Raw genomic sequence first — 22,173 nt, 5'->3', positions numbered from 1 at the left:
TAGGCATGCATGTTACTTGCAGATCTATTCTGTAAATAGAAGTGACCTTAAGGTGAATGTAAACCACTTCTGGCACCTACTTTCAGGTGATGTGTTTTAATGGATCCTATTTTCAGGTTTTTTTTGCTGCAAATTATATAATAAAAAATACGCCCATGTTGAAAATGAAGATTAAGCTGGAAAAGTACAAAAACTTGTTATTTTCCATTAAGTAAATAATGCGTGTGAATTCTTTGTCAGGAGACTATTCGTCTTTGGATTCATCAATCAGGTCCATTAATTAAAAACCATAATATATAAAGGATTTTAGCACCCCTGAGAAATTTATCATTCAGAAATCCAATCCCATTAGTGTGCTCTAAATGAATATATGAAATCTTATGACACAATGCATAAATAATCCATGTCACATTTCATCGAAGGATCCAATTGCTGTAACTGTGCGTAGGTCTTGAAATGTTTGGTCTATAAAAATATATAATAAAATTACATGTCAGAAGATTTGAGCGAACTACTTTTCAAGTTTTTTTCAATAATTAAAATATTTATTTCTTTTTTTCTCCCAGGGGTCAGTCATTAACAGTCCTCATGTACGTCGAAGAGCCACCACATCTACACGAGGGGAGTGTCCAATCCGTCCTCACCAGACAATGTCAAACTCATCATCACTGCTTGGTTCTTTGTTTGGCAGTAAAAGAGGAAAATCCTCTTCCCAGGGCTATTCTGTACCAGGGTCATCTCAGCAGCTTCAGTATCCTCCACATCAGCAACATTCCTCAACTGTACATCACCCAGGCCAGACAGAGGTGCAGGCGCAACAGCTGCATGCGCTCCACTCCCAATTCTGTCACATGCAACAGAGCCAGCCTCTCCCACCTCCTTACCACCACCACCACCACTACCACCCTCCTCAACATGCACAGCTTCCTCATCAGCATCATCAGCATGTACAGCATTCCCAACATGCCTCACATTCCCAGCATGCCTCACATTCCCAACACACTCCCTATGTGCAACAGCATCCCCATGCAGCTCATCCTCCTATGCCCACTCCCCATTCCCAGCATTCTACTCACCCTCAGCATCTCCATGGCCAGCAGCCCCCATCTGCTCCTACCAGTAGCAAGACCAAACACACGAGTGGCATCAGCACAATAGTCTAGGAGAAAAGGTAGAAATAATAGAACAATGTATGCCTGTGATATCACAAAGAAGCTGCACTGACAGTTGTGAAGGCACTTAAATGCAGCAATATGTGAATCTGACTTCCTAATTTTAACCAGTGAAAGCACTTAAATTACTACTGTGTGCTATAGATATCATCCCATCAGAGAAACAGAATTTACATTCCCAGTGTAATGTCAGGAAATACAATAATTGGCTTCATCCCTTAGGCTGCCCAGGGGAAAGTTTTCAATGGTATCTTTCTTTGCCTTGCTTAAGGTAAGCTGGGAGCCTTCTGTGCTGCTTACCATTCAGTGCTTGTGCTGTTACTGTTCCAGCAGTTGTTGCAGCGTTTTTTTTCTTTCCCTTGGAGTATTGCCTGACAGCCCTTTTGTTATTTCAGATTTAGGAGCCTGTAACAAAAGACTATGATGTGGATCAAATGATTCTAGACTTGCTTGGTTTATGACAGTGGTTTCTGATAATGGATGAAACCCTTGTGTAGACAGAAGATTGTTATGGTGGCTTTGTTTGAATTCTGTTTTTGATGATAAAAATAATTTAATTGCACATGGAAGGAAACGCTTTGCATCCTCAAGCTGCAAAACAAGCATCGAGTTTAAAAAAAACGTAATTGGTTCAGTTACTTTTAGAAGAAGCTAAACAATCCACAGGGACTTAAAACTAAAATTGTAGAATTCTGAGCAATGTTAAACAATTCCAGTATTTATTCAGCTGTAGCCCCCTGTAACTAACAAATACATCATGATTGTAATCTTTATTAAGTGTGCCAACTATATCATCACTTACTATTTTAATCAAAATCTGCTTTATGTATAACATGCATATTTTAATAGAAAAAATAAAAACCTATTTGACTTATCAGTATTGAAATTAGTATATTGAATATTCTAGGTGAGCTAACTAGTGAAATTTGATGCAGTTTGCTATTGAGATGGCAGTGATCATCTGAATTTGGCATCCTTCGGGTCAACAGTAATAGCTTATCAGTTGGGGAAAAATGAAAACAAAACATATGTAAACTGATGAAGTAAATCTTGATCAATTAAATGAGAGTATAAACAAAATTCCATCTACTTACACACATGAACATTCAGAAGCCCACTCTGAGAGCAATTAGCGGGAGAAAGCATTAAAATCTTCAAAGATGAAATTCCTTGTTTTCTTATAAGATAATTTTCAGGAGAGAGAGATATATATATATATTTTTTTGCTTCAAAGTACATTGCACTCAGCAGGCTGAGTACATCTCACACTCACATCACTATCATACTTGTTTTTGAAATTAAAAATATGGTCCCTTTATTTCAAAAATGGATTGGTGATACCATCTAATTTCAAATTGTTGCAGCAGACACACTGTTGAAGTGACAGCAATAGTAAGCTTGCAAAGTAATGTATTCAGTGATAAAGTGAGAGGTCTGCTGAAACTGAAGGAACATCTCCGGCTCGGACCATTCTAAAATAAAAGACTAGCTCAGACTTTTTTTTTCTGAAAACAGCTCTAGTCACCGAACATAAATACCAGCAAACCTATGAACTGAGCACTTTGTTAGCTGCCATAGTGAGCAAATACAGCAAATAGAGTTTAGCCTTTTTTTTAAGTTTTGTTTCCTGTACGTGCAATATTTTTCTTATTATGTACTGAGAAGTGAGAATAAATGTCAGGTTTGTTATTTTAATCATTCTTGAACATCTTGGACCGTGAAGTCTTACCTCTCGGAGTCTGACTGATTCCCGAGGCTCTCTTCCTTGCAGTATAAAGAATGATGCGTTCTCAATGAAACAGGCTATCCTGCATGTCATTTAATGTTAATATTGTGAGGCTACACTCTACATACTGTATATTTGCAAAATTATCAGTATTGACATTAAATATAGTTGAGGTAAGGTGATCTCATATTAAAATACTTAGACTGTTTCTTCATGCCTCTATCTATAAATATAGTTTAACTGTAATCTAAAATCTGTTCCAAAAAAGATCTGGTTGCAATTCTAGATGATAGTGGTGGAGAGGGTTAGTTTCAAGGTCCAGTCCCTATAGAAATTGCACAACAGCTCTTTCATGAAGACTTGTGTCTGTTACATATACTGTGCGCAAATTGTTTTGAAATTATCATGAATTTTCACTGTAAATAAAAAAGTATTAAATTGGGAATAGTGTGGATTTTTTTATTTATACTGCTTAAACATCTGTATAATCAGTTTGTCCTAGCTAATGTTTAGATGTGCACATTTTTGTGAGTGTTGATGTGTAACGAGTTCAAACACAAATGTCATACTTCGTTTGTCAAAAGATTAGACCATATACTTTCATCAAGATGTGGGGTATCTAACATACATTTTTGGTTTATGCAAGTAATTTCTACCAGATGATGCCAGACCAAGAAGAATACACTGTGGCCTGAAATTCACCCACCTTATCTTGCAGACCTGATCTTTTCTGGAATAACCCAAATAATGTGTATTTGTATTTGTTTTTTAAGTTAAGAATGAAATGTATGACAATGTAAAAATTTTTGGATAAGATCACTTTAATATTAGTGTACAAGTATTGTATTGCTTAAAACAAGAGAAAACTGCAACCATCTGATGTCAAATGTTTTCCCATCATGCACTGCATGCCGCAGAAGCCTCTTGTTTCTTGTAACAACAAACTGAATGAAAGTCAGCTAATATAAAATGAAACTCTTGATGTTAAATTACTGTCTCATGTAAAGCTGTGTGTTACTACAGTCCAGCATGCATTTAGATTTGTACTCATTGTACAATATCATTTGGCAATGCCACTTCTGCCTGCAAATATAGAGAAGTAATTGTGTACATACTCTAAGAATGGAATACCATATTTCAAGGGTAAGATGGGGAGGGGAATGGGAAATTAGATAAGAGGTGAGGCTATTAAATAGGCAATCCTTGAATTTGTACAGAGTGTAAATTAGTACTACCAATATGTTCACAGTCATTTTGGGGTTACATTCCTTCTGATCCTAAAATATCGTAATACTTAGATCTGTTGTACTTCTGTGTCAGCCCATGTCAAACTGTTTGCTTGTTGCAAGTGATGAGTTCTTGAAAACAGACTGTTAAATAATCTTCAGATGCTTTCAACTATTCATGCATTGCAACTGTTCTACAAGGCTCAAGATCCATTTTGTATGTACATGAGAGAGGAGTGCTTTCATTTTATTATGCATTATATTTGTAAGTAGTATACAACCCTATCCATGTCAAACTATGACTGTGATAATGTGGAGAACGCAAAATAAACCGTACAAGACTACTACTTTCGTCTTTTTTTATTTAATGGTTTGCTTGGAATTTCGAAAAGAAAGTTCCAGAATTTTTGAAGTTGCTTCCTATTTTCCGACTGTACAATTCATACTTCATAAAATTATAACTTTTAGATACTTGGAATCATTGTTATAAAGTATCTCTGCTGCATAGTATGCTTTATATAATTTAATTTTCTCTAACAGGTTAGTCTTAATATTCTAATAACAGCAGGCCTTCCAGTCATGGATTCTATCCAACTTATTTAATTTCTTGAGGGAAAGTTCTACAAAATTTTTGTTCGCCTCTTCCTAGTAGTTAATCAAGCTAAATTCCAGATCACCTTTATACAACCTTGCAACTTGTGTTATTTATCTTTGGTTGCAATGCGTGGTCTGACATTCCATGTTCACTGCAGTTAAATAACAATGGAGGGTTTCTCACCATAGTTTAGTTTGGATATTGTTGAGCATGGTTATGGGTTTTCGGGTGTGTCAGACATCCAGCTGATGAAACAAATTTAAGTAAGCATTGTATTCCAATTCATGTAATTATCCATTTCACCTGTGCTTTTGCCATTTTACTGTGTGCTACGAGTTCTGTAGCATATTTTAAAAGTGCTCCATAAATTTCATTGAGAAGTTTCACTAAAGCTAAAAAGTATGGATAAATATGAATCCACTTTCCCTTACACACCAAGATTTAGATTACAATCATAAATAACTGAGGCAAAAGAAATTAGTAACAAAAAGGAAAATCTTGGTCAAAAATTCAGTTTTAAATAGCTCATGATTTTTTGGATGTGTACATGTGGATTATTGAATACAAATGTATTTTTTTGGCATTTAAATCTTTTTTTCATACTAAATCTTTGTTACTGAAAAGTTATCTTCCCTTCATTTGAAATCTTGCAACAAAAACTTATTGCTTGTGAAATGCCTTTAACGTAGAAAAATGCAATCGGACAAAAATGGAATTTAAGATGGGATTTAAGAAGGACCTTAAAGGAGGAGAGGAAGTTGGAGAGGTGAAGGGGTTTAGGAAGGGACGTGCAGACTTGTGGGGCTTAGGGCAGGCGCCTGAAAGCATGGCCACCAATGGTGGGGAGTGGGAGTGCCTAAAGGAACAAAATTGGAGGACCTGAGAGTTTGAGTGGGTTGTAGGACAGGAGGAGGTTTTAGAGATGAAGAGGGGCAAGGCTATGAAGGGTTTTAAACATGATGAGAATTTTAAAACTGAGGCTTTGGGGGACCAGGAGCAAATATAGGTCAGCAAGGACAGGGCTGATGTGTAAGCAGGACTTTGTACAGGATAGGATACGGGCAGCAGAGTACTGGATCAGCCGACGTTTACAGAGGGTGGAGAATGGGAGGTTTCCCAGGAGATCATTAGAATAATGGAGTCTGGAGGTGACAATGGCATGGATGAAGGTTTCAGCGGCATATGGACTAAGGCAGGGTGGAGGTGGACAACAATACGGAGGTGGAAGAGGAAAGTCTTTGTAATGCAGAGTATATGGGTTCAGAAGTTCAACTTGGTCAAATAGGACACCGAATTTGCGAACAGTTTGGTTCAGCCTGAGACAGTAGCGGGGGAGGGTGATTGAATTGGTGGCGAGGGTACGAAGTTTATAGCAGGAGACAAAGATGATGGCTTCAGTCTGCCCAATGTTTAACTGGATGAAATTACGGCACATCCAAGAGTGGATATTGGACAAGAAGTCTGACAACAGAAACAGTGGACGCACTGCGAGAGGTGGAGCTGGGTGTTGTCAACATACATGTGGGAGCTGACCTAATCTGTGGAAGATGCCGCCAAGGTGCAGCATGTAAATTAAAATGATGAGAGGAACCTAAGGACAGATCCTTGGCGGATTCCAGAGGTAATGTCATGGGCGGGGAAGCGAAGCCAATGCTTGAGATGCAGTGGCTGCATTCGGATAGGTAAGATTAATACTGTGCTTGTGTGGATAACAGTTGGTCTATATTGAGTCACAGGTAGTATCTCAAGATCTGCACTGATGCCTTATGTAACATACACCAGGTTCAAAATCTGTTGGGGGGATGTGGGGGGAGGACAGTGGGGGGTGCATAAAACGGAATAAGTGATAGAATGTGCCCACTCAAGATGTCTATCACTGACACTGCAAAAGTTCCCTTCATTGCCATGGTGATGGTAGACACCCACCTACTCCTGGAGGTGTACTGTACTGGGCCCAGATGAGGCCATCACCTGCTCCCTGAGAAGGAAAAGTGGTAGCATCTCAGCCCCTTTTGTAAGGGGGGGGAGCACTTTATATTTTAAAAAAATCAAAGAGCGATAGTGCCAATCATTAAACTTTGGGGATCTCGGCCACAGTCCTAGCTTCATCCCCCAGGTGGGAACAACATGTACCATTTGGTGGTCTGATATGGCCTGATGTACCCAGCCGCTGGGAGGCCGGAGGTGTGGGTCGACCCCACCCTCCAGTCCTGCCATTCATGTTGCTGGCACTACCCTTTCCAAAACGTGGAACCACTACTTAAGTCTGGGACCTGGTCTACTTTCTGGCCTTCCTGGCACACTCCAACCAGAGTTATGGCGGGACTGTGTTGGAAGGACCGCAGATTTTTGATCCTTTTATAGATTAAACATAAGTAAACAGAATGAGGAAGAGTCATTTGATCCACTGAGCCTCCTTCTTCCAGCAGACCATGTATAGATTTACACTGGCACTGATGTCCAAATGACTTAATCTCTTGAGGGAAATAAATAACAGCAATTAAAATGCTGTCACTGATTGTGCTACAGTCTTGTAATCCACTCCAAACCAACTACTGTACATAATGTATGCTGTCAATCAAAAAGGTATTTATTTTAATACACAGCAACATTCTGGAAAAAAAGACATTTTGCTTTGTAAATGGTTTCCTTAAGATTTAGTCTGAAACTTGCAAAATCATTATGGCATATTAATCCTGAAGCAACAACTGCTGGTAAACGTGTAAAAATCTCCTATCAAAGCATCTGTTCATATTAATTTGGTCTCAAATGTGATGTTGGGTGTTAAAGTGCCAATACACTGTACATGTGTGAAAACACTGCATTGAATGAAGACAAAGGCAGTTAATCAAAAGATCAGATTAAAAATAAAAATGCAGCCCTATTGAAAGGAATCTAGATAAGTCACTGAAATGAGAGGAATATGACAGTAAATTATGTTTAGAAATTGCATTCACTGCATTAAAAGCTCCACCTGATGACTTTGTACAAGTGTCTAATGATTTTAAAATGGAGTCAAAGATTCGAAGTAAGAATGTAAGCGTCTTGTCATTCTGCAGTTGTGTTGAACCAAGGCTTTTCCAAGAGGAAAGGCAAACAATCAAAAGGAAAGTTAATTTATACAGCTTTCTGGCAGAGACCAAAGAGTAGGCTATTTGCTACTTGATTAGAATCTGGTACAGTTATACAGTGGTTATGTTACTGTACTAATAATCTAGGGGCCTCAATTAATAATCCAGAGAATGAGTGTTTAAATCCCACCATAGCAGTTTGAGAATTTGAAAGTAGTTTTTAAAAAGTCTTGAAATAAAAAGCTGGTTGGTAACAGTAAAAATGACCAAGAAGCTGTCAGATTGTCATATAAACCCAACTGGTTCACTAGGTTCTTTCAGAAAGAAAACCGGAAAGGAGGTCCATACCCGATCTGGACTATGTGACCCCAGTCCCACACCAACGTGGTTGACTCTTGGCTGCTCTCTGAAGTGGCCCAGCAAGCCACTCGCCAACTTCTCAAGGATGGGCAATAAATGCCAGCCTTGCCAGCGATACATCCTGAGAATGAATTTTTAAAAATTAGAATGGGTGTGCTGTTTGAGACCTATGGTGAGAAGAAATAAAAGTGCAGTAACTTGTTTGAATGCCATACACTTGGTAGAACATTGATCCATTAATGAGGCATATTTGAAGTGTTCAGCATTATCGTGTCATGGATCAATACAATACTAAATTTGTTTTTCAGTCATTCTATCTATTTTCAAAATATTGTGGGGTGCAAGTTCTCAAAAGAGTACACCAACCCAGCACACTTCATTTAAATTCAGATTTATCACCAGTATCTTAGTTGTTTTAAAACTGATGAGACATACCTGATTTTAAGAAGCTCTCATTGTGCATAGGGCGTGGAGGTGAGAATCTCCCAGTGGTCTCACTGTCAGAAACAGCGAGAAGCATGGTATGCGTAGGGCGAAATCCCCCCAAAAAAACACTACAAAATGTCTTACCTAGCTGCAAAAATCGTTGTTGAAACTCTTCAGGCACTCAAACTCCAATTCTGCCAGTCTGGGCTGATTCTGACAACACCTGCGCCTTAATAATTCTCGTCTTAATTTACCCTGACTGCATTACGAGCTTAAAAGCGGTAAACTCGGAGCTGCAGCACCAGTGGCCCTCATTATAATACATGTAAATGAGCTCACTCAGGACTCTGCAGGCAGATTACAGGAAGGGCCAAAAAGTGTAAATGAATTTAGAGGAATCGATTTTGGGGAAGCAGCTTTCACCCCATTTTGCTGCCAAAAAATATATACTTGCCCGGATTATACACTGAAATGAAATGACTGACTTCTAAATGAGGACCACCTCTGTGAACTGTTTAAAAGGCTAAAACATGACTTGGCACAGACCACTGACTTATAGCACCTAACCCTTTTTCCCATATCGCTTTTTCTCCCCCCTTTCTCAAGTACAAGCTTTAACAGATTCTGAGGCTGAATTCAGAAAGCATTTGTCAGTCTTTCTAAAATTGGTTATCAAGTGGACCTTTCAGCACTTAAGGTAACATTTGTTCATCCAGAGTTCAATTTTTGTTTATGCCTGCTTAGAGATATATCTGTTTGCTTTTGAGATGAAGAGCTAACCATTTTGTGGAGCGGTTCATCAGAAAAAAGAACATCCGATTCAATATTGATTAGGTCATTGATAAAGATAGAACATAATGGGGTCAAGCATATTTTCCTGAGGGAGTTGTGTGGAGCTGTTGATCAGAAGCCAAATGTCCATTTATCACGAATGGATGTTCACATCATCTGAGGAAGTCACTTATGAAGTTTAACAGCTCATTGTACATGGCGCAAGAGGCTATTTCTAAATAAGGCTATGATGCCATAGTCCGAGCAGTGAGCGCAGTGTAAAAGCAGAGTTCCGAGCGGTGAGCGCAGTGTAAAAGCAGAGTTCCGAGAGCTGAGCGCAGTGTAAAAGGAGTGTCCAGAGAGCAGGAAGAGAGTCCAAGAGGTGAACGCAGTGTAAATCTAAGGCAGGTCGCGGCAGCAGAGCTCGCACCCGTGATATGCTCCTCCTGCACTATGTGGGAAGTCATGGACACTACTGGTGTCCCTTGCGACCATGTGTGCAGGAAGTGTGTCCAGCTGCAGCTACTGGCCAACCGCATTTCAGCGCTGGAGCTGCGGGTGGATTCGCTATGGAGCATCCGCGATACTGAGTTTATCGTGGATAGCACGTTTAGCGAGGTGGTCACACCGCAGGTAAAGATTACGCAGGCAGAGTGAAAGGACTAGGCAGGTAGAGCAGGAGTCCCCTGGGGTCATCTCCCTCAAACAGATATACCGCTTTGGATATTGTTGGGGGAGATGGCTTATCAGGGGAAAGCAGCAAGATCCAAGTTTGTGGCACCATGGGTGGCTTTGCTGCACAGGAGGGGAGGAATAAGAGTGGCAGGGCTATATTGATAGGGGATTCAATTGTAAGGGGAACAGATAGGCGTTTCTGCGGCCGCAAACCTGACTCCAGGATGCTATGTTGCCTCCCTGGTGCTAGGGTCACGGATGTCACAGAGTGGCTGCAGGGCATTCTGGAGGGGGAGGGGGAGCAGCCAGTAGTCGTGGTCCATATCGGTACCAACGACATAGGTTTTTAAAAAAAAGGGATGAGGTCCTGCAAGGTAAATTTAAGGAGTTAGGAGATAAATTAAAAAGCAGGACCTCAAAGGTAATGATCTCAGGATTACTACCAGTGCCATGTGCTAGTGAGTATAGGAACAGGAGAATAGACCAGATGAATGCGTGGCTGCAGGGATGGTGTAGGAGGGAGGGATTTAGATTCCTGGGACATTGGGACCGGTTCTGGGGAAGGTGAGACCTGTACAAGCGAGATGGGTTACACCTGAGCAGGACCGGGACCGATGTCCTCGCGGGGGTGTTTGCTAGTGCTGTTGGGGAAGGTTTAAACTAGAATGGCAGGGGGATGGGAACCTGAGCAGGAAGACAGGCGGGGGAAATGGATAGAAACAAAAGACAAAGGGAAGAAGCAGTAGTGGAAGGCAGAGAAAACAAGGGTGAAAAACAAATAGGGCCATAGTGCAAAATAATACTAAGATGACTAGCAATCTTAAAAAGACAAGTCTAAAGGCATTGTGTCTAAATGCGCGGAGCATTCGCAATAAGGTAGATGAATTAACAGCACAGATAGATATTAACGGTTATGATATAGTTGCGATTACGGAGACATGGCTGCAGGGTGACCAAGGATGGGAACTGAACATCCAGGAGTATTCAATATTTAGGAAGGACAGGCAAAAAGGGAAAGGAGGTGGGGTAGCATTGTTAATAAAGAAGGAAATTAATGTAATAGTGAGGAAGGATATTGGCTTGGAAAATCACGACATGGAATCTGTATGGGTGGAGCTAAGAAACACCAAGGGGCAGAAAATGTTGGTGGGGGTTGTCTATAGGTCCCCAAACAGTAGTGGGGATGTAGGGGAGGGCATTGAACAGGAAATTAGAGATGCATGCAAGAAGGGTACAACTATAATCATGGGTGACTTTAATATACGTACAGATTGGTCAAACCAAATTAGCAATAATACTGTGCGGGAGGAATTCCTGGAGTGTGAACGTTATGGTTTTCTAGACCAATACTTTGAGGAACCAACTAGAGAACAGGTGATCCTAGACTGGGTATTGTGCAATGAGAAATGATTAATTAACAATCTTGTTGTGCGGGGTCCCTTAGGGAAGAGCGACCATAACATGATAGAATTCCTCATTATGATGGAGAGTGAAGTAGTTGAATCCGAAACTAGGGTCCTGAATCTAAATAAAGGAAATTATGAAAGTATAGGGTGCGAGTTGGCTATGATAGATTGAGGAATTTTACTAAAAGGGATGACGGTGGATAGGCAATGGCTAATATTGAAAGAACGTGCGCAGGAATTACAACAATTATTTATTCCTGTCTGGTGCAAAAATAAAACAGGAAAGTTGGCTCAACCGTGGCTTACAAAAGAAATTAGGGATTGTATTAGATCCAAAGAGGAGGCATATTAAATTGCCAGAAAAAGGCGGCAAGCCTGAGGATTGGGAGCAGTTCAGAATTCAGCAAAGGAGAACGGAGATTGATTAAGAGGGGAAAAATAGAGTATGAGAGTAAACTAGCAAGGAACACAAAAACTGACTGTAAAAGCTTCTATAAATATGTCGAGAAAAAGATTAGTGAAGACAAATGTAGGTCCCTTACAGTCAGAAATGGGGGAAATTATAATGGGGAACAAAGAAATGGCAGAACAATTAAACACATACTTTGGTTCTGTCTTCACAAAGGAGGACACAAATAACCCACCAGAAATGTTGGGGAACCAAGGGTATAGTGAGAAGGAGGAACTGAAGGAAACCAGTATTAGTAAAAAAAAATAGTGCTAGGGAAATTAATGGGGCTAAAGGGTGACAAATCCCTAGGGCCTGATAATCTGCATCCCAGACTACTAAAGGAAGTAGCCCTGGAAATAGTGGACACGTTGGTGGTCATCTTCCAAAATTCTATAGACTCTGGAACCGTTCCCACAGATTGGAGGGTGGCAAATGTAACCCCACTATTTAAAAAAGGAGGAAGAGAAAAAGCAGGGAATTACAGACCAGTTAGCCCAATACAGCAGTAGGGAAAATGCTGGAGTTGACGATCCGGATTCTTTCCCCTCAGTCTGGTTCAGTAAAATCTGAAGTTGAGTACATTTTAAAGTTCATCACAACTTTAATAGCAGGGTTCTTAGTCTGCAGCATTGATTTGGACTCCTGATAGAGTCCCTCTATGCTGGCAGAGCAAGAACAAAAACATACAGAAATCCACACATTTTTATACAAATCAATAGGGTTGGAACATACTTAACGAGGGTCAACACCAATCATAAGCCGGGCACAGGTTGCCATGCGAGGTTACATTATTTCCGGCCAATCATAAATAATCATGTGCTGACCATGTTGCTGTTAGACATCAAAGGGGATACTTCCTCACCTTCCAACTTGGAATGTTCTTCCCTGTCCCTTATCTCCCAACCAGGAATGTCTTTCAACTTTGGCTAAGCTCGTTACCTATATTGATCTGCCATAAACATGGAGACATTCAGACCAGTCCTTGAATCACATCAAAGACTCTACATTGATAAGACCATGCAAACCTGCTGACTACGCAAACATATGGCCCAGCAGGAAGCCAGGCCACCTGTACCAATCTCAGTTACTAACTAATTAACCCTTTCTAACCATTTTGCATTCTGCTTCTTTGCCACGTAGACATTTTAATATTTTACTGAAAACTGACCACGTAGGGATTCTCATTCCCCCCTTTTATCATTTCATGATAACCAATTATTACGGTGCTCACTGGTTCTGCAGGTTCTGCAGTGCAGCAACATTTACGTAAGCAATAAACTATAAGAATTATAACAATGAATATGACTAGCCCTTGAACTAGAGAAGTCCCAATAGAACACAGACATGTTTCATCACTACGCCTTTGTACTCTTATCTGTTCTCAGGAACAGACTCCTTCTAAACATCTCTCAAGTAAGCTGCGAATGTCCTTGGTCAGCTAAACCTATTCATGTTAGTTTGAAAAGGCTAACATAGTCAAATATCCCATGGTGCTTTATATTTTGTTTCCAGCCTAACTAGACTGAATGGTACCTTTCAGATCATTTTACACCTGTGAATTGGTGCCCTCCCCATTATATCCCTTAATCCAAATTCTCCCTACAATATCCCGTTAGATGCTGTACCTCATCTTAACCAGGTTCCCTTCGTGTTGGCCACCAGTCCGGGTGGAAGAGAGGCAGAGCATCTGATAATCCTATCAAACTATAATTGTCTTCCCTTTTACATGCACCTTACCCCAGCAGGTGCTACTCCCGGTACCATTAAGATGTGTTCTTAGTTGAAATCACAGAGACAATGGGGACATTCTCACCCAGGCTCTGTTTTACTATCTTTGCCAAACCCTTCATCCTCTGCTTACATTTATTACATGCAATGAAAATCAAGAAGCACATTACTGCACTACGACTAATACATATGAAATTAATCTAATCCAAAGATGGATCTGTATATTCAGTCCCAAATTCCAGAGGTCATTTCACCAGGTGGTGACTTTAATTTGGTCAATGTCATGCTTAATGTTGTTATTGTCCTGTTGTAGGTTATAATAAACCTTCTGGGAGAGGCGTATCTCCATTCGCAATGCTTTCAAGTATTTAGGCAACAGGGATGTCAGATACCCAAATGTGTCCTGATATGCTTTTAAGTCCTTTTTGACATTCTCAGAAACTTGTAAGGTGGTGAGGTTATGCCGGTGTATCTCTACCAGTTCCTCGGGTCCAATCCGAACCAGGACTTCAGAAATGGAGTAGAATTCTGGACCACATTAACCATTTTCCTGTTGTGCTGTTGTCAAGTAACTGAGCCTGTCTGAGACTCATTCTTCACTGTATCTTCTTCATGTATCTCCGCATACTAGCAGCATCTCATAGGAATGAGCTTAGTGTTCTTGGATATTAACTTTCTGCTGGCCAGTCTCTTCTTCCTCATGGTATTTCCGAACATTTTCCATGGCACACATCATATGTCCAGTAGGATTCAGTCCTGTAAAAGCAACTGGTTTGTTTAAAGAGTGGTTGCAATAGCTTACCAGGCCATAGGCCTTTGTAATCATGTTCTTCATCCTGATCTCCGTTTCAGATGATGGCAACATACATTTGTATCTTTTATGTCCACTGTAGCCATTCTTAGGTTTTCAGGTTATCTTATCAAAAAGATCAGGGGTGTCTAGAGTGCTTATCTCCCCCTGCATGGTCCCGATGTCAGGGTAGTGGCCAGGCTATTGAGTGTAGTTTTCTCATTATTCATTATAGGCAAGGACACAAATATCTCCACGAGAAAGCTATCAATTTACTATTCTCAACTACACTTTCCTGACTTCCACTAGATTGTATATTTATGCCAGATTGATTTTTTTATCATGCCCAATTCAATTACTTTAGAGAAATTCCCATTTGGTGTAATTTCTCTGTTTCTTACTTTAATTCTCAATCACTTCCTCTCATCCAATTTTACATAACCCATTATATTACCTATCATGAGCCCTGGAGGAATGTTACTGTCTGATACGATATTTACAGTCTGGTCCAATATCCCAAAATTTATTCACCTTACGTAATTTTTCTTGAACCGCTTTTCATTTCCCAAAATATCCCACTACATTGTGCCCGAGTCCTTCTATCATTTCACAATTATCCCAACTTAAGAGCAGTATTGTTGGACCGACAGGACTTGTCAATGTAAAATTCTCTTCCCTCTCGAAAAGAATTCTTCTTTGATACACAGCATTCAATAGGAACCATTTAGACTGGACTTCCTTTATTTTAAAATATAATTTGATTATCCCCTTAAATTACAAGTTAATTTTTTCCTTTCTCGAGGGCTTAAATAGCAACTTATATAAATTTTTCTTATCAATTCCAATTTCAGAAACAAATTATGTCCAGGCTTTGTGGTTTTATAGTAGAGATGTGCAACTCCCATATCTCCCCACCTCGAGCACTCTGTCTCGGAAGACAATAAATAGGTTAAAACAAAACAAATCAAAATGTTTTCAAAAGAAGAGAACCAGGTTGATATCACCACGCTGTGACATTTGGTATCCGCTGATGTCTGCAGCTAAAGTCTTAAATCTTTAACACCACTGGATCGTTTCCTGCACCAAATTTCTCCAGCAAAGGTTGCACCGTAACTTTGTAACTACTCTTGGTAATCCTGCACCATCAACACTCACGTGGTCCCAAAAAAAAACAGGGTCACCTGTTTTAAAAGAAACACAGAAAATCCATTGCTGCTCTTCTTGAGAGCCCAAGTGATTAATTTGTCAAATCTTCATTTATGATTTATTTATCCAAAGGAATAATCCCTTTACCCGAAACAAATTCAGAAAACAAAACAGGAGAGAGAAATTGCCTAGTTCCACTCTCGCCCTCTCTCTGAAGCACGCAGCCTGTCTGAAATAAACACTGTCTCTCCCACATACAGATGTACGCAGGGCTGCAGACTGGAATTTCTAACTCCAAGTCCTAATCTCTGTGTTTTCAAGATGTAACCACATTAAGCAGATATCATTAGCAGCCGCCTGCTAAGATACGTTATATTCCTCTTTTATTAATTTATTAATGGTTTGGGCATGTGTTTCTAGCACTGTAGCTATCCTTTGCAAATATATGGTCAGCATTTGATCCTCAGACAATTCCTTATCTGTATTTTCATTTATCTTTTAATATATCTTTAATGCGAGACCCTAAATCTCTGACCTTTTGATCTAATGTTGTCAAATCAATGGTGTTAACAACTGAGGCAAAGGCAGTTGCTATATCACTTATCACAGATCTTTACGTCTCCATATTTGCCTATCTCTTTTTACGATGTCCACCTACATTCCATGTCGCTCTTTGTTTTAACACTTGAGTTAGGAGGTGTTGATCTAATTGTTGAGTTTTCTTAGCAGTCTCAATGCGAGTTATATAATTTGTCAGGGAAGGTCTCCCCTCTTTGGTCAGATCTTGTATTCTACTATTAATTTCAAATAAAATTGAATAACCCCAGAACTTGTCAAAACTTCCTTATCATACTGTGGCAGGGTAAAACTGATAAGCATTTAGTACCCTGTGTCAGTACATAGCTCAAGTAATGGACTTCCAATTGTCTAACCTATGCTTCCTTGTCATATGATTTGTTTTACATTCCTTTCTTATCAATTTTTCACTGTCGCGTGAAAACTTATATCTCAGTCAATTGTAGCCTTTGGCATTTCCGAATGATTCGGACAATTTTACTAATATAACCTATACCAATTGTTACCTCATGTTCACCTGTGTTCTGGGCAAGCCTCAGACAGTTCTCAACCGACTGGGTCATTTCTATCTGTTTGAACTGCTCTTGGCATGACAGTCTGGCTTCTTGGGATGGAAGGGGTTAATATTAACTTGCTCTTGTGGTAGGAGTAACTTGATCCTTCTCCCTTTGAGATTAACTTCCCACCTTCAAAATTTCTCTTCACACAGGTTTGACTGATTTTTTTACTTCTCACATTTGTGGATTGCTTTATACTATATTTTTGCACACTATTTTTTCACATACTTTTAGTGGATGTGATTATAATCAACGCTCCGAGCTGTTCCAGCTTTCCGACTTTTCCTATCACAATGATCCTGATAGTTTTTTTAATCTATCCCGTTAATTTTTAACCTCTTTTTAAACCACAGCCAATCACAAAATAAACATTCAAAATGCCAATTTTTTGAAGATCCCATGTCTGGAATTTAACATGCCCACACTTTATAAGAACCAGAATTTAATAGGTCACTTAACCTCAATAACTCCAATTTTAATTCAGCAGTATCAGAATTAAACACACGACAAGACAGATACATTACACAAAGGAAGAAAACACGTAAGACACAGTAAGAAGGGGGCGTGGCCCACAACACCGACAAAAAAAACACTGATCAAGACAGGCTTTTTAAAGGGACAGTACACTTAAACAACAAAACCTTTCTTTTTCGGGTCTCTGTCTTTTAAACATTTGTCTAGTCACTTAATTCTATCCATATTTTTTTTTACAGTACTGTCTCCATAAAGCAATTAGTTCTTTGGCTGTGGTACCTCTGTTATTTTTCCAAATTAATTCCTGAGCCTTTTTGGCAGCATCTAAGTTTTATCAATAGTTCCTGTTTATATCCAATCACCAGGAACTTAAACCCTGACTACCCTCAGTGATATTAACCACTGGCCTACCGCTTACAAGTTATTCCCTCAGTACGTACGCTGACCCTCAGCCGGAGCTGACCCTCAGTGATATTCGACCACTGACCTCTTCCTGCTATTTCTGTGTATTCGCCAGACTGACCTGAATCTTGTAAGGACGCCACACGAGTGTTAGCGATTGGACGATTCGTCGTCAGACTGACGGATTGGAGGAAAACCGACGTAGTAAATTAAGACTACTTACATCGGGGCGCCATTTCCTTCCTCCGTGTCTGAGACAATCCGCCTCTTACTCCGCGAACTCTCGGTGAACGACCGTTAAGATCCCCGTACGGGCCACCAAATGACGATCCGGATTCTTTCCCCTCAGTCTGGTTCAGTAAAATCTGAAGTTGAGTACATTTTAAAGTTCATCACAACTTTAATAGCAGGGTTCTTAGTCTGCAGCATTGATTTGGACTCCTGACAGAGTCCCTCTATGCTGGCAGAGCAAGAACAAAAACATACAGAAATCCACACATTTTTATACAAATCAATAGGGTTGGAACATACTTAACGAGGGTCAACACCAATCATAAGCCGGGCACAGGTTGCCATGCGAGGTTACATTATTTCCGGCCAATCATAAATAATCATGTGCTGACCATGTTGCTGTTAGACATCAAAGGGGATACTTCCTCACCTTCCAACTTGGAATGTTCTTCCCTGTCCCTTATCTCCCAACCAGGAATGTCTTTCAACTTTGGCTAAGCTCGTTACCTATATTGATCTGCCATAAACATGGAGACATTCAGACCAGTCCTTGAATCACATCAAAGACTCTACATTGATAAGACCATGCAAACCTGCTGACTACGCAAACATATGGCCCAGCAGGAAGCCAGGCCACCTGTACCAATCTCAGTTACTAACTAATTAACCCTTTCTAACCATTTTGCATTCTGCTTCTTTGCCACGTAGACATTTTAATATTTTACTGAAAACTGACCACGTAGGGATTCTCAGAGTCTATTATAAAAGATGTGATAACAGAACACTTGGAGGGCATTAACGGGATTGGACAAAGTCAGCATGGATTTATGAAAGGGAAATCATGCTTAACAAATCTACTGGAGTTTTTTGAGGTTGCAACTAGTAGAAGAGATAGGGGAGAACCAGTGGATGTGGTGTATTTGGATTTTCAGAAGGCTTTTGATAAGGTCCCACGCAAGAGGTTAGTGTGCAAAATTAAAGCACATGGGATTGGTGGGAATATACTGGCATGGATTGAAAATTGGTTGACAGACAGGAAACAGAGAGTAGGAATGAACGGGTCTTTTTCCGGGTGGCAAGCAGTAACTAGTGGGGTACCGCAGGGATCAGTGCTTGGGCCCCAGCTATTCACAATATATATCAATGATTTGAATGAGGGAACTAAATGTAACATTTCCAAGTTTGCAGACGACACAAAGCTGGGGTGGAATGTGAACTGTGAGGAGGATGCAAAGAGGCTCCAATGTGATTTAGACAAGTTGGGTGAGTGGGCAAGAACATGGCAGATGCAGTATAATGTGGATAAATGTGAGGTTATCCACTTTGGCTGTAAAAATGGAAAGGCAGATTATTATCTGAATGGTGATGGATTGGGAAAAGGGGAGGTGCAACGAGACTTGGGTGTCCTTGTACAACAGTTGCTGAAAGCGAGCGTTCAGGTGCAGCAAGCAGTTAGGAAGGCGAATGGTATATTGTCCTTCATTGCAACAGGATTTGAGTACAGGAGCAGGGATGTCTTACTGCAGTTGTACAGGGCCTTGGTGAGACCACATCTGGAGTATTGTGTGCAGTTTTGGTCTCCTTATCTGAGGAAGGATGTCCTTGCCATGGAGGGAGTGCAACAAAGGTTTACCAGATTGATTCCTGGGATGGCAGGACTGATGTACGAGGAGAGATTGGGTCGACTAGGCCTATATTCACTAGAGTTTAGAAGAATGAGAGGTGATCTCATCGAAACATATAAAATTCTAACAGGACGAGACAGACTAGATGCAGGGAGGATGTTCCTGATGGCTGGGGAGTCCAGAACCAGGGGTCACAGTCTCAGGATATAGGGTATGCCATTTAGAACCGAGATGAGGAGAAATTTCTTCACTCAGAGGGTGGTGAACCTGTGGAATTCTCTACCACAGAAGGCAGTGGAGGCCAAGTCATTGGATGTATTCAAGAAGGAGATAGATATATTTCTTAATGCTAAAGGGATCAAGGGATATGTGGAAAAAACTGGAACAGGGTACTGAGTTAGACTATCAGCCATGATCATTTTGAATGGCGGAGCAGGCTCAAAGGGCTGAATGGCCCACTCTTGCTCCTATTTTCTATGTTTCTACAGTCTGAAGAATGCAGAAATGTTGAAGGTTATTGCTTTGACCTTTGTCTGGGCATGAAGAGAATCATTCCATCCGGACCAGGAGATTGAGAGTGTGTCAAATTGTCTGCTTTGCTCTGATGCCAAATTGGTAACCAGGTTGTGACTCAGATATTGCAGCAGCTCCTAATTCTTTATGGCTTTTCTGACCTTTAGCATAGTTGGCACTGGGGATATTGGTATTTGTTCCTCTGTTTCATGCTTTAGAACTTGCTGGTCAGAGGCAAACTGGGAACAAAGGTCTTTTGAACAGGATATTTGTCAAGTATTGCAAATTTGGGGTTAGGACTACTAACAGAATTACAATATGAACTTGTCTGCACTTTGCAGAGCACAAAGCAAACTGAAGTTTGCTGACCCAGAAATACATTGTTGAAATTCCAACTTCTTCTCATGATGAGATACCATACCCAGTTCTGTCATCGCACCAGTTGTCCTGATATTGTCTATGGAAGTTGGGGTATGCTTCCAATTGAAAATTTTTTTTTGCAATTTTGTAACCCAAGGAAGTCATCTGGAATTGCTTTGTGATGCAGAGTTGGCCAGATTGGGAATTTAATTAAATTAAGATTATTGGGTATATTGATCAATCGTGTTGACCATCCCAATCTTACCCATCTGTCCCATATCGTCATCTGTCTGTTTTTGCAGATTACTTGCTTCTTGCAGTATTTCTATTGTATTTTCTTGATGACTGTTCCTCTGAAATTTTCTGCATATATGAGTAACAATGTACCAAAAAAAATTTGAAGCACTGAAATAATTTCTACTCAAACACTTAACTTGTTAGTGCTTTGCGTGCTCTCTATTTCTTTTTTGTCCTCTAAGCCTCAATTCCCTGTTTTTAAATGTCTTTTTGGACTTGCCTTCTGTTTTTGCAGTCTTTTTTTCCTCTCCGCCTCTTTTTCTGTGTCTATCCAATGTTGCCCTACTTCCCATCCACCTGCCAGTAAGCTCATATAGTTGAAGCTACACAAGATTTACAGATTTTGCTTTCTGCATGGTCTGGGAGTGCTAATGTGTATATGTTGCTGCTGGCTTGTTTGGAATTTACAGCAACTACTTGTATTTACATAGTGCTTTTAACATAGTAAAACATCCCAAGGCGCTTCACTGGAGCATAATCAGACAAAAATTGATACCAAGCCAAAGAAGGAGACGTTAGGACAGATGACCAAATGCTCAGTCAAAGAGGTAGGTTTTAAGCAGCAACTTAAAGGGGGGAGAGAGAGGCGAAGTGCTTTGGGGAGGGAATTCCAGAGCTTCGGGCTTAGACGGCTGAAGGCACAGCCGAACAATGGTAGGACGAAGGAAGTGGCAGATGTACAAGTTGGAGGAATGCAGAGTTCTCGGAGAGTTGTACGGCTGGAGGAGGTTAGAGTTAGGGAGGGGAGAGGCCATGGAGGGATTTGAACACGATGATAGGAATTTTAAAATTGAGGCATTGGTGGACCAGGAGCCAATGTTTTTAAACATGTTGGGTATCTACAATACCATATAAAAGCTTGGCAGATAGATTAGATTTCTGTAAATGTGTGCACTACTAACTGACTTAATTTTAATTTGGTTTTGTAAAGTTAAAGTTGTACTTTTATTCACAAAGTAACCCTTTAAGCTTTTAAAAATCAATGAAATTTTAAATATTGAAGGAACAGCAAGATTTTTTGTTGAATACTGTAGAAATTAGTGTTGCTTAACCCAATTGTAAAAGGTACACTGAGCTCTCAATCTTGAAGAAAAGTTAGGAGTAACATTTATCATTAGAGTTGGAACAGGTGGTACTGTTAATTTTTAGGAATTATATACTCAGCAAAACAGGTCTCATGAGCGAGGCTCTGGCTACGTTATCCAAAGGCATGAGGAGTAAACTGCAGCAACTCACCAGGTTTTGACGCGGCCATGGGGGTGGTCGCTCTGGCTGCCTGCTTCTCTTCCGCGGTCTTATCTGTGCCCTGGAGAAGGAGCACACGGTGTCTGCCAGTACGCTTGAAGCCTTCCGTGACTGGTGGCCCACGCGACGTGGGTGATGTTGCTTAATTTTATAAGTTTCCTTTGCCTTGTGCTTCAGTTCTTTATTAGTTGTGCCCCTCTTTTTGAAAAGGGGACACTTTTGTTTGTTTTTTTTTTGTTTGATGACAGTGGGGCAACTCAGTGGCTCTGTAAATTGGTTTTATTAAAGGAAAGGCGCGCCACCTGTCGGTAGCAGGCGGTATCTCCGCAGCCTGTGTGACGTCAGAAAAA

General features: G+C 40.3%; 1 protein-coding gene across 5 annotated transcripts in view; it reads left to right on the top strand.

Annotated features, from left to right (window-relative positions):
* Nucleotides 1-4,468, top strand: part of iqsec1b (IQ motif and Sec7 domain ArfGEF 1b) — a 471,503-nt gene extending 467,035 nt beyond the window's left edge. For 4 of the 5 annotated variants that reach the window (XM_067998691.1, XM_067998690.1, XM_067998693.1 and 1 more), the window contains one exon: nucleotides 567-4,468. In XM_067998691.1, coding sequence (XP_067854792.1) covers nucleotides 567-1,163 — 597 coding nt within the window. In that variant the 3' untranslated portion in view covers nucleotides 1,164-4,468. The remainder of the gene's footprint in view (nucleotides 1-566) is intronic. The other variant, XM_067998694.1, reaches the window with a different exon arrangement.
* The last annotated feature ends 17,705 nt before the right edge of the window (nucleotides 4,469-22,173 follow it).

The sequence above is a fragment of the Heptranchias perlo genome, chromosome 17 (genome assembly GCF_035084215.1).
Source record: "Heptranchias perlo isolate sHepPer1 chromosome 17, sHepPer1.hap1, whole genome shotgun sequence".
NCBI lineage: Eukaryota > Metazoa > Chordata > Chondrichthyes > Hexanchiformes > Hexanchidae > Heptranchias > Heptranchias perlo.
This window is presented reverse-complemented; position numbering and strand designations above follow the sequence as displayed.